This window comes from Panthera onca, chromosome F2 (assembly GCF_046562875.1).
Source record: "Panthera onca isolate mPanOnc1 chromosome F2, mPanOnc1 haplotype 2, whole genome shotgun sequence".
Taxonomy (NCBI): Eukaryota; Metazoa; Chordata; class Mammalia; order Carnivora; family Felidae; genus Panthera; species Panthera onca.
In genome coordinates, this window is record NC_138356.1 from 73642971 (window position 1) to 73660263 (window position 17293).

General features: G+C 41.6%; 1 protein-coding gene across 4 annotated transcripts in view; it reads left to right on the forward strand.

Annotated features, from left to right (window-relative positions):
- Positions 1 to 17293, forward strand: part of EFR3A (EFR3 homolog A) — a 105322-nt gene that overhangs the window by 24279 nt on the left and 63750 nt on the right. For 3 of the 4 annotated variants that reach the window (XM_078441980.2, XM_078441979.2, XM_060611344.3), the window contains exon 2: positions 14020 to 14096. In XM_078441980.2, coding sequence (XP_078298106.2) covers positions 14020 to 14096 — 77 coding nt within the window. Of the gene's footprint in view, positions 1 to 14019; positions 14167 to 17293 lie in introns of those variants that run through there. The other variant, XM_060611346.3, reaches the window with a different exon arrangement.

Sequence of the window (17293 nt, forward strand, 5' to 3'; positions counted from 1 at the left end):
AGAGGCAGAGAGAGGGAGACACAGACTCTGAAGCAGGCTCCAGGCTCCGAGCTGTCAGCACAGAGCCTGACGCGGGCCTCGAACTCGGGAGCCGTGAGATGACCGGAGCCAAAGTGGGACGCTTAACCGACTGAGCCACCCAGGCGCCCCTCTAGTCAATTATTTTATTCTTCGTTATTTACTCAAAATTTCAGAACCTAATCCATTTCTACATTTTAGGTAAAAGATTTGTATGTTACTAAAAATGAATTGAAACTGTTGAAGTATTAACTAGATCTTTATGAGAGATATTTTATATTATCTGTTATTTTTAGTAAGATTACAATCTTACTGAACAGTACAATCTTCCTATTTTAGTAAGTTTACAACCGTGAACCATGGGATCAGTCTCTCTCCTACCTCAAATGTCCAGTCTCCTGGACAGTGATTTGTAGTCTGGATATTCGTACTCGCCACTGGTGTCATTTGTGTTTGGTCAAAATGTTTAATCTATCGTGAAACTTTAATTCGCATTACCATTAAATCTGAGATTTTTTTGTTTTTAGAAATGATCTTGTAGAGTGTTGTTTGAAGTTCTTGTGTCCTTTATTTATGTCATTGGTACTTTTGTAGAAGGTACAAGATTTGGAAAACTTCTTTGTTTTTCTAACACTGTTCTTTCATAGTTTTCTTTTCGTTACTTCGTTGTCTCTGTCACTTCCTCCTCTGCTGATCATCCCTTACACATTTGCCTTACCAGCGTTCTCCCAAACTCCCTCCTGTTTTCCTTTGGTGACTCCCAGCTAGCTGTTTTGCTATTGCATGTTTTTAAGTTTATTTGTTATTTAAAAAAAATTTTTTTTTTTTTTAATTTTTTTTTTTTTTCAACGTTTTTTATTTATTTTTGGGACAGAGAGAGACAGAGCATGAACGGGGGAGGGGCAGAGAGAGAGGGAGACACAGAATCGGAAACAGGCTCCAGGCTCCGAGCCATCAGCCCAGAGCCTGACGCGGGGCTCGAACTCACAGACCGCGAGATCGTGACCTGGCTGAAGTCGGACGCTTAACCGACTGCGCCACCCAGGCGCCCCTAAAAAAATTTTTTTTATGTCTATTTAATTTTGAAAGAGAGAGTGTGAGTGGGGGAGGGGCAGAGAGAGAGTGCGAGCGAGAGGAAGACACAGAATCCGAAGCAGGCTCCAGGCTCTGAGCTGTCAGCACAGAGCCCAATGTGGGGCTCAAACTCACAGACTGAGAGATCATGACCTGAGCGGAAGTCGGACGCTCAACTGACTGAGCCACCCAGGCGCCCCCTCACTCTGTATTTTAATTGTCACTCATTATTGAAGTTGCCTCTGTCAGCACAGAGCCCGATGTGGGACTCAGACCCACGAACTGTGAGATCATGACCTGAGCCAAAGTCGGCCGGTTAACCAACTGAGCCACCCAGGCACCCCAGGTTATTTATTTATTTTCAAAGAGACAGCACTGTGAGCTGGGGAGAGGCAGAGAGAGGGAGAGAGAGAGAATCCCACAGAGCCCGACATGGGGCTTGAACCCACATACTGTGAGATCATGACCTGAGCTGAAATCAAGAGTTGGACTCCTGTGCAAAATAAAATTCTTTTCTCTCCTTTTTGATACCCTCCTCCCATCCCAGGATGTATCTTCCTCCCTTGTTGGTCAGTGACACCACCATCCAGTCGTGTGTCCAAACTGTCCTATCTCCTTGTTATTTTGACTCCTCCTTCTTACCTTCTATGTTCAGTTGGTTTCCAAGTTGGCTTCATAGGTTTGTCTAGCCTTCTCTCTGAGGTTGCGGAACTTTGTGTGTTTGCAAATTAAAACCACACTCTTGTTTAAACCTCAGAGCTTTCACATGTGTGGCTCCGTCCACCTGGGATGATAATCCTCCCCTCTTTGACTAATTCCTAGTTTTTCTTCAAAACTGAGTCGTTAACTTCTTGCGGGAAGATTAGATGTTGCACTGCTGTCCTCCCATAGCACCCTGGTGTGCCATAGCAGTCATTACACAAGGTAACAGTTCTCTCTGTGATGGTCTTTGATGACTAGAGCATGAGCTGCTGAAGGCCAGAGACTGTGGCCTGGGTTTGTGTGCCCCGCATTCAGCCTGGTACCTGGGGCGTGGTGGGCCTCATTATAAGCTTGCTAAAAGAATACATGGGATCGAGTATACAGGTTTTTCCCAATCAGATACATTTCTGAGGCATATGTATTTGTTGTGATTTTAAGAGGGTTGCAATGGCACCTTTGTCCCCCTCTGAGTTGGGAACCAACTGAGAGAAATCTAAAACTCACTCTAATGCAAGTCAATATATTAGCTCTGTTACTAGTAAAGCTGGGTCAGAGGATGTGACTTGACTTTTGTCTGTCGTCAGGCTTGTCACTTGCCCTCCAAATCTGGACTTTTTCACGGTGTGTCCAAGGGGCAATCCCAGGTGGGCAGAGCAGGCATACTGAGCCTTCTTCAGGAAGGGCATCCTGACTCCAGCTTCTTGGTGACCCCGTGTGGCCATGTGGAAACAGGTTTCCGACCCAAATACACTTCTGTGTGATACCAAATATCACACAGAAGCAGGAAGAGTGGCTTGCAGAATGCAGTCTGGAGAGAGACCCTCAAGAGTACATTTGTTCATTCAACAAATAAGATGTGGAGCGCTCACTGTGTCAGTGGTGCTAAGAATGCGGGTTTGGGGTTATGTTTAGGGCATCCCTCGTTCCTTCATCCAGACTCCCCAGTAAAATAAGTCATTCTTTTTCTTTCTTTTCTTTTATTTAGTGTTTATTTTTGAGAGAGAGCGCGCATGTGTGTGCACTTGGTGCCTTTTGAGAATCTCCCTCTCTGCCCCTCCCCCTGTGCGCATGCTCTCTCTCTCTCTCTTAATAAATAAACATTAAAAAAAAATAGGAACTCTGGTATCTCATCCTTAGAGATTGACTCAGAAGTCCTGGGTGGGGTCAGAGAGTATTCAGTTAAAAACAGTACTCCAGGAGATTTTTCTTCAGCTGGCTTGTAAAGCACCCTAAGAAAAGCATTGATTGTACTGTGGGAACCTAGTTTGCTCTCCTAGGATTTCTTGTGAGGTGAGCTTATGAAGAGAATAAACACACTGACACAGTAGATGACTTGTGAGTGTTGACTTTGTTAGGGGAGTTGAGGACAGTGGTAGTAATTTTCTGGTGTGATAGTGTTATGTGTATGGTGGAAAAGGCAGCATAACGGTATACGTAATCCTCCCCAGAGACTGAAGGTGAAATCAGTCTGTTGCCGTCCTTAGGATTTTGTGTGCATCTGTCTTTCGTTTTTAGTAAAAGAATTCTTGTTTCTGTAACATTAATTCCTTATAATCTTGCATTTATTTAAAATTCTTGATGTTAGCCAATTTTGTGAATTAACACATCTCACAATGCCTAGCTTATTAGAACGTTGACTGTGGTAGGCATTTTATAAAACATTTAATTATAAATGTCCAGGAAATTTATCAGTTAATGAGCTTTATACAAAAATTATTGCAACTGACAATTGAGATATTAAGGTTGTAATTAATTATCATATACTAGAAAAATTAAAGCTAGGTATACTCAATTTTTTTTTTTTTTTTTTTTTTTTTTTTTTTTTTTTTACTAGTTTTCTGTTTCTTTTTTTCTTTTATCTTTATCTTCCTTGGCTGGATTGTTGCTACCTTTCCCTTATTTTGTAGCTATACCTGAAAACCTGACTACTTTGTTTGATGCCCTTAGACATGTCCCAGTACTCACTCTAAGAGATGAAGTAGGAAAATCATAGGTGTTAGGTTGCCTGGGATGGCCAAGATCTATACCACTGGTCTGGGCAGAATTGTTAATAGCATCTTGGGTCAATCTAAAGATTCTCAACTACTAAGCACCCCTGGACCTTAGAAGCCCCTGATTCAGTGGTTGGCAAATTGAGTTCTTGCCTTCACTTGTAGGTAGAGGTCCTTCAGCAGCTCCGTGAGCTTATCTTTGCCATGTTAATGTCACACCTCTTTCTGTATTTTGATTTCTAAGGTGAGGATCCTAGACCCCATGTTCCAGCATTCTCTTACAACTAACACTTGTAGCAGCTTTATTTTTTTATTTTTTTAAGTTTATTTTGAGCGAGAGAGCACCAGCAGGGGAGGGGCAGAGAGAGAGACAGAGACAGAATCCCAAGCAGGCCTGTGCCATCGGCGCAGAGCCTGGTGCAGGGCTCGAACCCACAAACCTTGAGATCATGACCTGAGCTGCAACCAAGAGTTTGGATGCTTCACTGACAGAGCCACCCAGGTGCCCCTAGCATCTTTATTTTTAATGAGAATTTTTGCGTTTTTTATGTGGAATTTTAATTTGTTTTAATCTCATTTCTGAAGTGTAGAAAGTTTTGGCTGTCTCAAAAAAAATTTGCCCTTTCAGAACGGTTTCTAAATTGGTAAGAATTCCTGGGTCATTTGCTTATTGTGTAGGCATTGGTAAGACAACAGTTTTCAAAAAGGCATGAAGAACAATATTCCATGGTGTTTGTAAACACCCGTTCATGCTAAGGGTTCTTTATAAGGAATTCTAACTAAAGGGGAAGTTGTAAGTTCAGTTCCTTTTGTCTTCTTCCAAATTAAAGGAAATTGTCACTAGTCCTTTAGATATACATTGATCTCCATTTTTGTTTATCTTTGAAGAATACCTTTTCTCCTTAAAGTAAGATGCTTCTGTACTTTTTGCCTAGCTTTGTTATATATTTACCAAGATTTACCCTGAGGAGTAGAAAATAAGTTTTTGTAGGAAGACTCCAGCAATTGACTTGTTGAACTATACTCAGTAAAAACTGTCACAACCCATAGTAACTTGGCCACATGTTTCCCTAGCTGCACAATCTCCTTTTGAAGATTAGGGGATTTTTTTTTTTTTGGGGGGGGGGGGGGTGTCAGCTAGAGTCTTTGTTCGACTGTTTTAAGTGGCACTCTTAAAACATCAGTGCTTATTAGTATTTTACATTCTCAGTTCCATTATAAGTTATACATAGTCTGATTTGTCATTTGCCGTTCCTCAGTTTTTCTCCTTCTTAACCATGATTTTTAAATATACCTTCAATCACTATAAAATTCTCTCCTCCCCTGAAACTTACTAATTGTGCACAGTAAATATCAATATAATAGGACCATAGTTTAGACGAGGAAGATTGTTGCTCACATATTTTTTGTTCTATTTAAAACATTTATACATGGAGAAAACATTCCTTTTTTTTGTTAATTTTTTTATCTAAATTTTTTTTTAATGTTTATTTTTTGAGAGAGAGAGCGCAAGCGGGAAGAGACAGAGAGAGAGGGAGATACAGAATCCGAAGGAGGCTTCAGGCTCTAAGCTGTCAGCACAGAGCCTGATGCAGGGCTCGAACTCACGAACTGTGAGATCATGACCTGAGCTGAAGTCAGACGCTTAACCGACTGAGCCACCTAGGCGCCCAGCCCACTCTTTTGTAATTCTTAGCAGTACTACTGACATGATCATAGAGGATATTTAGTATTTTATATATGTATTTATTTGGTTTTTATTTGAGAGAGGGAGAGAGCATGAGTGGGGGAGAAGGGCAGAGGGGGAGAGAGAGAATCTTTTTTTAATTAATTTTTTTAAATTAATTTTGAGAGAGAGTGAGTGCTCTTGAGCAGGAGTGGGGGAGAGGGAGGGAGGCAGGAAGGGAGGGAGGGAGGGGGAGAGAGAGAGAGAGAGAGAGAGAGAGAGAGAGAATATATATCCCAAGCAGGCTCTGCATTGTCAGCACAGAGGCCAATGCAGGGCTCAATCTCACCAACCATGAGATCATGACCTGAGCCGAAATCAAGTGTCACTCACTCAATCTACTGAGCCACCCCAGGTGCCCTAATATTTTACACATCAAATAAGGGAATCCCATACCATTTCAGTTTTCAATTCTGCCTCATCTCATTACTTACCTCTGGATGTTGGGACGCAGGAGTGCTGTGCTCCCCTTCCAAGACTGCCACCTGCGCACGTTTGAGGAAGGCCTGTGGTGTGCAGGGCCCAGGATGTGGTCTTAGAAGTAGGGATGGACCACATGCTACGTCCTGACTGTGGTGGAGACAGGTGTGAGTGCTTTTCTTACCTGGAGGCAGCTCCGGTTTCCGTGTCATCCGTTGGATCCTTCTTGTTGTGGAAGCCAACGTCCGGTGAAATGAAGAGACACTTGCATTTTCTGATTTTAATATTTGTGGTAATTTTTTTCCATATGATAATTCCAGGAGGTTTTCAAATGGAATCTTGGAGGATTGCATTTACTAAGAGCCAGGATTATTCTATATTTTATTGCTTCTGTTTTGGGTAACTGCTGAGGAATACGTTTCGAATTAAGTATGATAGTGTACTATACTGTAAAGTTAAATGTAAGTATCAGTCCATAAATTGACTAAGTAGGAGAATGTTTAATACACATTTTTTCTTTAGAAATTGTGACAGCGGGGGGAAACCTGTTAAGTGTAGACTGGTCATTTGACTCAGAGAAAAGCTGTTTTTTCCTGTGGACAGTGGGTGTCTCCATGCAGTTTTGAAAGTATGTCAGAGATGTGTCTGTGTGACGCTTGTTGTAGACCAAGTATTGCAATGTAACGGAGAGAGAGAGTGTCTAATTGGGCCATTAGTCCCAGTATTGCCTTTGTTGTCCTCTTTTCCACGAGGGTTCTGTGCCTGGGGATAAAGGACGGGTAGTGAAATGGAGAATGAAAGGAGAGAAGGTATAGAATTACAAGTGGAAAGAGTCGTGTAATAAAATATTCCTCTAATGGATTAAAATCCTCTTAAAAGGAACACTTTCCTGAAGATAAGACTATTTTGTTCCCGTTTCTTTGACCCCGTATCTAATTAGTCACCAAACCCTTCTGATGCTTCCTTTGTGCCGCCTCCCACATTCCTTCCTTTCTAAAAGCCGTGGGCCATTAGAAGATGCACTTTGGTTTTCCCATGTGTCATGCTCCGTAGTGAACTCTTGCATTGTTCCGTCGGACTGTAATTGTCCTTCACCGTCCCCAGTTTATCCTTATAATTGAGTGCATTGGTTCTGCGTGGCAGCTCTCGGCTGAAGTCCGTGTCCTGCATAAAGCCTCTCTTCACGTGAGCTACAAGTGCTTTCTGAACCTCTGTGGGTGACCCTTACACACTGGAGATCCCTTGTCCTTATCCTTTAATGTTGTCCAAATCTTGCCTTTGTCTTCTTAAGTAGATAGTTACATTTTTCTTTTTTCTTTTCTTTTTTTTAATGTTTATTTATTTTTGAGGCAGAGAGAGACAGCATGAATGGGGAGGGACAGAGAGAGAGGGAGACTTAGAATCCAAAGCAGGCTCCAGGCTCTGAGCTGTCAGCACAGAGCCCGACGCGGGGCTCGAACTCACGGACCGTGAGATCATGACCTGAGCCGAAGTCGGAAGCTCAACCGACTGAGCCGTTCAGGTGCCCCGATAGTTACATTTTTCATCCCATGTAGTTCTTCACACAGTGGCTGTGTACACGTTGAAATACAGGCATAACATCCATGTTGTAGGCTTTGTATATAGCATGTACATGTATGTGCATATGTATATTTCTATATCAAGTTTCTGGTACTTGGGACGGGTATGTATGAGTGGGACTGTGATATTGAGTCCTTTTAATTGTATGAAGCAAACATCTTATTCTGACACTAACTGAATACATAACTTGAATTTTAATTTTAACCTTGGAGAAAATTTTATGTGATGTTGCTGACCCTTAAAGGATTCTGGATACATAGAGCTACAGTTATTGAAGTGAGAGATTTTTAGAATCTTCTAATAGAAAAACAGTCTGTCCCTTTTCACCTTGATTATGGATGGCCTCCTCTAGGCCTAAAAATAACGCATGAAGTGTTTAAAATGATTCAGTTGACATTGGCCTCTGTGTGTTGGAGAAATCCTGTTGTTTTGGCATGTATTTAGCGTTTTGTGGTGGACAGTATACTTTCTTGATGATAATTTTGATTCTTTCAGCACATATGTGAGCAGATCCTAAATTTATTTATCTATCCGTGAACTCTGGGTCCTTATTCGTTTAGTGAAGGAATTTTTTAATAAATATCTGCTATATGCCAGACATGCACAACAATGAGTAAGATGTATGGACTTTCTGTTGGAGGGACTCCTGTTCTGGTGGTAAAGGCCGACATGTAGATAAATATGTAAATTACTGCAATTGTAGAAATATACATTGAAGGCATAAAGAATCAAAATCCTGTAATCATAGCTGTTCCCATTTAAAAGTATGAAATTTAGTAAGCCTTAAACATGGCATTGAATTCCCAGTGTATTACTTGTAAGAATTGAGATAATGTAATTGCTGTGTAGAAGATGCAGATACTATTATATTCTGCTTCTGTAGATCATAAAAGAAACCTAATTTAAAGTCCTACAGTTGGTTCTCATAATAGGGTCTAAGCGTTCTTCAACTCCAGTGTCAGTGTTAGTAGTGACTTACTTTTGTTTTAGAGGATGGCTTTATCCCAAGGTACCCAGTGCTGTGTTGGTGTTTAATAATAGAGACATTAATGGTTTAATAATGGAGACATTAATATTTCTAGTTAGATTTAACTTATCATTGGATAATATAGTTTATTGAAATAAGTAGCTTATTTTAAAAGGAGTCTTGGGGCACCTGGGTAGCTCAGTCAGTGAAGCGTCAGACTCTTGATTTCGGCTCAGGTCATGATCCCAAGGTCGTGGAATTGAGCCCTGCATTGGGCTCTGTGCTGAGCGTGGAGCCTGCTTGAGATTCTGTCTCTCCCTCTGCCCCTGTCCCCTGATCATACTTGCTTTCTCTCTTAAAAAAAGAAAAGGAGTCTTTATTAATTATTCAGAACTCCTTCCCACCCCCACCCCCACCCCACCCCCAAACTCACACCCGCATAGCAAGCAAATGTTGTCACAAAGTACTCACTGGTGGGCCAGCCACTTGGAATACTGTCCCATTAAGCAGAATTCCCCCGGCACCTTTGTGTGCTCGTGTGCCTGATTCGACCTATTTTTAGTTCAGCTGTGAGGTTTTCTGTTCAACTAGCTACTCAGGTCCTTCCCTGAATGCCTCCGTGGGTAAGGATGGGTTGGAAATTAATTCTAACACCTGACCATCAAATTCTAACACAGAAGAAGGAGGCTGCCAGAGGTCAATGCACCTCACTCCTGCCTGAGATGAGGGCCAGGGGACATCGGTGAATCCCCATGAGAATGATGTTAGTAGGGAGTTAAGGGGGAGACATGATCTTGGGGTGCCTTTAAAGAAGAAATGGTTAATTTAGGAGTATGCAGAATTTGCTAAAAAATATATTTCATGTTTTTACGTGGCTTCTATGTTGCAGGCACTGCTTATGTATATTATTATAGTACCCCTAACCCTGAGAGCTAGTACTCAGCCCATTAATCACGGAGCCCCATGAGCCTGCCTGTATTCTCATGCAGCTTGGCACTTCTTTGGGGTCAGTTTTTCTGTTTCCAGCTGCACCCATGTTCCATTTTCCCATAATTCTCTCACTTGAGACGTGCTGTTTGTACTAGCATTATCATAAGTAAAGTTCTGAATTCCTTCTGCTCCAGGAGAATAGTGGACTCCCTTCTCCTTTTGTACTAGAATTAAATATAAAGGGAGAATCCTGTTGACTGCTCAGATTTGCCAACTGCTTGAGGCATTCTGTGATACGCTTAGTCCTTTGGAAAGAGAACGTTGGGAAGGGGTTAAAAATAGGGTGGTCTGGGGTTCAGACGAGTTTATTGGAAGGGATTAGAAGCGAGGATGGAGAGAGATTGAAGGAACGCTTTAAGGGAAAAAAGCGTGTAAGTAGCTTTATGTTTTTACTTCTTAAACTCTGAAAACCTGCTTTCATTGAACTAGCCACACGTACTTTTGTAGTATCTTGTTTAAACTCTTTGGTCTTGGCAGCAGAATTTGATATGGATATTATCAAGTTCTTGATAGCTTTACACTTGATGTCAGCAGCCAGTAAGATAAGTCACAGTGCATTAGTGCCCTCTGCTAATTAATTGCAAGTGATGTGAACTAGGCACGTCCTGAACAGTGGTGTAAGGATCCAGAAGCACAAAGATCGACTAGGAAGTAGTCTCTTACGACATGAGAGACTACGTTCAGGTACCTGCAGCTGAATTCGAAAAGCCCTACGAATTGACTTCGGCAAGGGAGTCAACCCCGTTTCTGTGGCTGAGTAGGTCAATGATTTCAGTTTACTTTGCTTCTTGTGATGTTTACAAGTACAGTGTTCTCTTCCTTAAAGTAGTTCATGTTGCTTCTTTTGTGATTACTGTTGCCACAGTCATTTTGACATTATATTCTCTTCAACATGTTCTGTAGAAATATGAGTACATTCAAAGTTTGAAGCCTGGTTTCCTATGTCGTCTCTGTAGTTGGTAGCTTTTCATTAATAGTAAGTAAGTAGTCAAGAAACTGTTTTTGTATCATTTTTGGTCTTCTGGAGAAACTCATTGTGATCCTTTCTTTCCCTGCATGGCTGCACATTCCTGGTCTGTTCGTCACACTCATTCCTGCAGTCACGGTCGTGGTTTGGTTTAGAAACTGTCTAGTACTTGATTGTAGTGTGGCCGTTGCCCTCTGAGGCCATCAGATCTGGGCTGGAATCTCGGCTCCGCTGCATTCCTTACCAGCAGGGTGCTATTGGACAGATGGCCTCCCTGAGCCTGTATCCTCATTTATCCAAGGGAGATGGCAACCACTTCAGCAAGTGGGTGTAGGAGTAAGTGAGGAATGTTGTAAAATACTTTGTATAATGCTGCACACGTCATGTTCAGAAAATGACATTTTCTCCCCCCCCCCGCCGAACTGGTACTGATACTGTTATGAAAGCTTATTGTGAACCATATGCAGAATTTGTTGAGATTTTTTTTAATTAAAAAAAATTTTTTTTAACAATTTATTTTTGAAAGACAGAGACAGACTAGTGGAGGAGGGGCAGAGAGACAGACAGACAGACAGAATCTGAACAGGCTCCACGTTGTCAGCACAGAGCCCGATGCAGGGCTTGAACCCATGAACTATGAGACTATGACCCGAGCCAAAGTCCGACGCTTAACTGACTGAGCCACCCAGGCGCCCCACCCCATTTTTTTTAATGTTTATTTTAATTTTGAGAGAGAGAGAGTGAGCAGGGGAGGGACAGAGCGAGAGGGAGACAGAGAACCTGAAGCAGGCTCCAGGCTCCAAGCTGTCAGCACAAAGCCCGACACAGGGCTTGAACTCACAAACTGAGAGATCGTGAGTTGAGCCAAAGTCAGATGCTTAACCAACTGAGCCACTCAGACGCCCCAGGATTTTTTTAAAGTTTATTTATTTTGAGAGACAGAGCGAGAGAGGCAGAGAATCCCAAGCAGGGCTTGATCTCACGAACTGGGAGATCATGACCTGAGCCAAAATCTAGAGTTGGACGCTTAATGCACTGAGCCACCCGGGCGCCCGTTTGGTGTGATTTTTGAACGATTGGTTTACAAGCAAAGGTTTTCATACTGTCTTTAAGATTATCTCTAGGGCCCTCAGGCACCTTCTGCTTACCCATCGTAGTACTTCTCTTATTGCATTACTAATGATATCTACCTTTTATTGAATGCTTGGTATATATTAAATCTTTCATTTTTTAATTTTACCAGTAAGTATGAAGAAGGCATTTATTACACCATTAAACTGATGAAGAAACATAGGCATAGTAAGAAAAAGTAACATGGCCACCCAGCTAGACAGGAAGAGACCCTGCGGTCACCTTGGGCCTGTCTGACTGCAAAGCCCACTCCCTGTGACACCACATGGCCCGTTGGGTATTTTCCTTTTTACTCCTGTTTCTTGCAGTGGACCTGAGCTTCCTGAAAGGACGAACTGGAGTTTGTGTGTATTCCAAGTTCACATTTTTTCGAAAGCCTCTGTAAAAGCAGTGTGTACTACCCAAAAGTGTCAGCCTAAGTGAAACCTAATGGTATTGAGAATCTTATCGAAAGTAGCAACGTACCATTTTGATGGGGACCTTGAAGCAGTAAGACTTGCTTTTCAGTCCGCTGCCAGTCTCTTTGCCACCATAGCAGCTGGAGTGTGCTATTTTTGGCCTCGCGTGTTAGCAGAGCGCTCATCTTGATCTTCTTACCGGGTCACGGGCGTTTTTCATCATTGCATTCCCTAGCTCGGTGCTCTGTATAATAAGCACTCGATACGTATTTGATTTCAATTCTTCAGTGTGTTAATATTTATCTGAAATATTTTTATATTGTCGCGGACAGAAGTAGAACTTTTGCTTACTTGGCTCTCACCTCCCTCCCCTCCCCACTTCTTTTCCTCTAATAATAGGACCAGTGTTTTTTGCTTTAGGATTCTAAAAAGAGTTCAGGTGTTTTGGTGTTAGTTAATTGAAAAATTCGGACTCTTCAGAATTTTTTTTCTTCTGTTGAAGTAGAAAACATTCTGAACAATAGCATTTTTACATTATCGGCACCTAGTGCCAAGTATATATTGGTGAAATTAATAAACTATTTTTTAAGTAAGTTTATAAACTCAAGAGCAGGGATCTTTTCTCTTTTATACTTTCTTGTATGTGTGGCATCTGGTATGGTCTTAGGCAGATAGTAGGTACAAATGAAATATTTGGGTGTTGACTGATTTGACCACGGGTATCTGTGGTGTTGCGGGAAGAACATGGGGTTACGGAGTTAGACGTGGGATGCTCACTTAGCCACTGCTGTTGAGTAAGTTACTTGGTCAGTTCTGCTGTACATCCCACTCCTGTAAAGTAATGGTAATAATGCCTCACTAATTTGCTGGAAGCGTTACATAATGTATGCACAGTACTCTGTGATCACTAAAGATGCTGTGCAGAGCTTAAGTCAGTCTTGTTTTCATCAGTGCTTTATTGACTCTGCTGTGCTGCAAATCAGTACTCAGTCTTACTTGTTTTGGCCAGTGCTGGGTACTCCGTTGACATTTAGTATATGACTGCATGCATGAATGGTACATACTTCATGAGCAAAGTGAGATCTGGAGAAGTTGTCTCTTGCATAATCTTACTCTATGAGATAGTAGTAAAAGTCTGCTTAGATCTAGTTCTTTTAACTTCTAGCTCAAGCAGTCTTTCATACTATATTTTGGTTTGTAAATACATACAAATGTACACATAAACAGAGACACACATACCCTAGTTTCATAAATCATGGGAACAATTTTATAGTGCCTCCAGACCAACATTCCTGTTACTAGCTTTCAGGACAAGAAAACTGATCCCTCTCACTTACATGGTTCTTTCCAGATAGCTAATGTGCGTTACCCAAGGCCATGTAGGCACTTAAGTGTAAGACTTGGAATGTACCCAGATATTCTGGATCCCGATCCATTGCTCTTTCCAAGATACCAACACCTGAAACTATAATAGAGCAGGCTTGGAGCATTTTTGGAATTCCTGGACTTCCCTTTGAGGTTTTTTTCCCTCACTAATGTAGTTCCTCATATGATGCCTTGTGTAGATAACACATACGGATTGTTTTTGCCAGCCCCTAGGAGCAGACCATCTTTCAACACCCCTGTGACAGGTGCTGTGGGTGGATTGGGCCAGGCAGTGGGAGAGTGGGGTGTGCAATGCAGAGAGTAGTGGGAGATGAGATTAGAAAGGGGTAATGGGGGTATGGATTATACGTTTGCTTAAAGGGTGAATTTGGTAAGTTTTGTGTATGTGTGTGTACAAGCACACACTTGCCCCCAAATGATTTGAAATGGAACTTTGGAATGATTCATTAATATATTCATTTTGATGTGGTGACTTTGGGGAGGGGAGAGGAGATTTAACTTTTTATTTCTTAATCAGTAATTGAATTCACGTGCCTTTTTTTTTTTTTATTAGTGCCAGTTTGAAGGTTTTATTTTAAATAACTCATTGATATTCAGAAGCCTGAATTTCTAGGTCCGTTTACAATATGAATAATCTCGGTACTTTGTGTTTTTACTGTTTCGAACAGGAGTGTGTTGCTGCTGTTCTGCTTTGCGTCCTCGCTACAAACGCCTGGTGGACAACATATTCCCTGAGGATCCAAAAGTAATTTGATCTACATCTACTGATCCTTCTCTTTGCTGACCCATCCTTCCCCCCTGCTGACCTCCCTAAGGTTTCCCTAATTTCATTTCTCTACTTTTACTCCTAAATCTCATCATGTACACTGCTATTTTTATATTTCTCTTTTTCTACTTCAAAATGACCCATGCTTGCTTGTCTAATTTTCACTGATCCTTTTCGTAGATCAGTCTAAATTTGGCATGATGGACAGATGGCGTTCTCTTGTCTAGATAGTTCCTATATTTAAGTAACACTTAACAAAAATTGATGAGCTGGTGCCGGATTATTTGTACGAAATGCTAAGAATACAGCTGTGAACACAGACCAGGTTTTCTGCTCTCGCCAAGCTCACAGACAAGGAAATTGGCAATTACGGTGCTGTGTGAAAGAATGTTATGATGAAGCACGCCATGCTCCTGGAGCAGGTCGGAATGATACCTACGTGGGCTTGGAGAACAGAGGACTTCAGGAAATAAAATCTGCACTAAGATCCAAAGAATAAATGGGTTGGCCATTCAGTATTCAGAAGAGAACTGAGAAGTAAAGGAAGCATGTTCCAGGCAGAGTTTGTTCTCTTTTTTTACTTAAATGCTTTAAAATTTTTTATAACCGTTAAACTTTATTATGGAAGATTGCAGTTTTCAAAGCAACTATATTTGAATGATTTTGTTTGACACCGTCCTGAATTTTCTAAGTTTCCTTTAGTCCAGGGTTAAATGGATATGAACAGAAAAATGTTACATGGGTTTGATTTCCCAAATTTGCTTTAAAATGTAGTCAGAGTGCCTGGCTGGCTCAGTTGGGAGAGCGTGTGACTCTTGATCTTGGGGTTCTAGGTCGAGTCCCATGTTACATACAGAGATCACTTAAAAATTTAAAAAAAAAAATCTTAAAAAAAATTAAAATGTAGCTAATTACAGAAACCTGTGGTGATCTTAACATTAATTTATATATTTCATGGTATATGAGATATCTCATTTTAATGAAATCGATTTAAACATTCAGCCATTTAGAAGAGGTTAATCAGTTACATACTATTGACTGCCAGATATCCTGGATAATTTGTGGCAGGTAAAAGCCCTAAGATATGATACGGTACCTGCCTTACATAGCTTTCCATCCATTGACTGACATAAAGCAAAAGCATACTAAATATTAAATCCTAATGCATAAATTAGTAAGCAAAATGTTAAGTAAAACAGGTGTTAAAGTTTTTGCCTTTCAAGCAGAGAGGTTTTGCTGTGGGTTGGCAGTCTCTGGGAAGCATTCTCAGAGGAAATGAGATTTGCTGAGCTTTGAAGGATGTATGCCATCTGGAGAAGTGAGATTAGTCTCTTTGTTGCAAGTGAGGGGCCTGAAGAGAAAAGACAGAGGAGTGCAGGAGAAAGCAAGGGGTACATTTGAGGTGAAGACCCTTGAAGTGAAGGTTTAAATAGCCTCATTGCAGAGGGTAATGGGTGGTAATCGTGCTGACCGTGATTTCTGATCTGAAATTCCAGACATGTCATTTAATAGACTGAATATTCAAGTCATTTCCTTGAGGAGTCTGGGACATATGGTTACTAAAGATAAGGTGGAGTCCAGATTATAGAGGAATGTGAATGACAGACCAGGCTTCTACTTTGTCTGCTTTAACTCCTCATAGGCAGTGAGGGACTTTTGATCACGGGAGTGCTGATAGATGGATTAGATTAGTGATGACAGGTAGAGAATGGTTATATAAAGAGTATTTTTGCCAGCTATTGACTGATTGATTGATTGCCAAGTATTAAATAAGATTTGTTTAAATGGAGACTTAAAAAAATTTACATGAACCTTGCATACATGTGGCAATCATAACCCAGTTGACCTTATTTGTTATTATTAATTTATGCAACAACAAAAAAAGATCTTGTGTGTCTAAAACAGATCAAGCAGTAGGTGCCCAGAGTGCAGGGGTCTACAGGTTACAGTCCCTGCCTTCAAAGAGCAATCTAGTGAGGGGGACAAATAACCAAACTGTTTCTTATCATTATTAGCCATGTGATCTTGGGCAAGTACCTCAGTTTCTCATCCTGAAATGGAAATTACAAATAGTACCGATTTTATAAGGATCTCGTGGATATTAAATGAGTTAATAGAATTCTTGGCTCACCCTTTCTTCCCTCGTGCCCATGACAGTGCCTGGCACATGGTTAGTGCTTGATTAGTATCTGCTTCACGAGTGAAAAACAGCGTGACGGAACACAGCGATGAGTGTGCCGAGCCGAAGGAACGTGCAGGAGGGGCCTCTCAGCCAGGCTTGGGAGGGGGGTGGGAGGGCACCCCGAAGGCTTTTGGGAGGACTTTGAGACCTGCAGGATGAGTAGGAGTGAGTCATCCCGGTGAGTCAGAGAGGCATCCTTAGGCAGAGGTGAGTTGAGTGACAGGAGTCCACAGGCCAGTCAGACTGCTTTCTATAATGCTAAAAGGCGGAGCAGTGGTAGCCTGGAGAGGGAGGAGGACTGCAGAGGAGGACATGACGAATCTTCTGCAAATGATAGAAATGTTTTGTGTCTTTTTTTTTTTACTGGTGGTTTCATAGATCTACGACTCTCATAGTTCAAATTATATACTTGGGTGTAGGTTATTTTTTATCTTATTTTAAAAAATGTTAATGTTTATTTTGAGAGAGAGAATGAAAGAGCGAGAGAGAGAGAGAGAGAGTGCGCCAGGGAGGGACAGAGAGAGGAAGAGAGAATCCCAAGCAGAGCTTGATGGGGGGCTTGATCCCACGAAAGTGAGATCATGACCTGAGCCAAAACCAGGAGTCGGCCACTTAACTGACTGAGCTACCCACGCGCCCCTTGGGTGTAGAGTATTGTGTATAAATTATTCCTCAATAAAATCAGTGAGGGATTAAAAAAAAAATGGATGAGAGGCAGTCATATTTAGCTGATGATGTGGAGGAACCAATACAGAAGGAGAGGTCAAAAAACCAGGAGGGACCACCTCGGTGGCTTAGTCTGTTGAGCATCTGACTTCGGCTCAGGTCATGATCTCATGGTTGGTGAGTTCAAGCCCATCGGCCTTGTGCTGATAGCACGGAGCCTGTTTGGGGTTCTCGGTCTCCCTTTCTTTCTGCCCCTCCCCCACTAGTGATCGATCTCTCTCTCTCTCTCTCTCTCAAATAACCATTAAAAAATTTTTTTTAAACCACC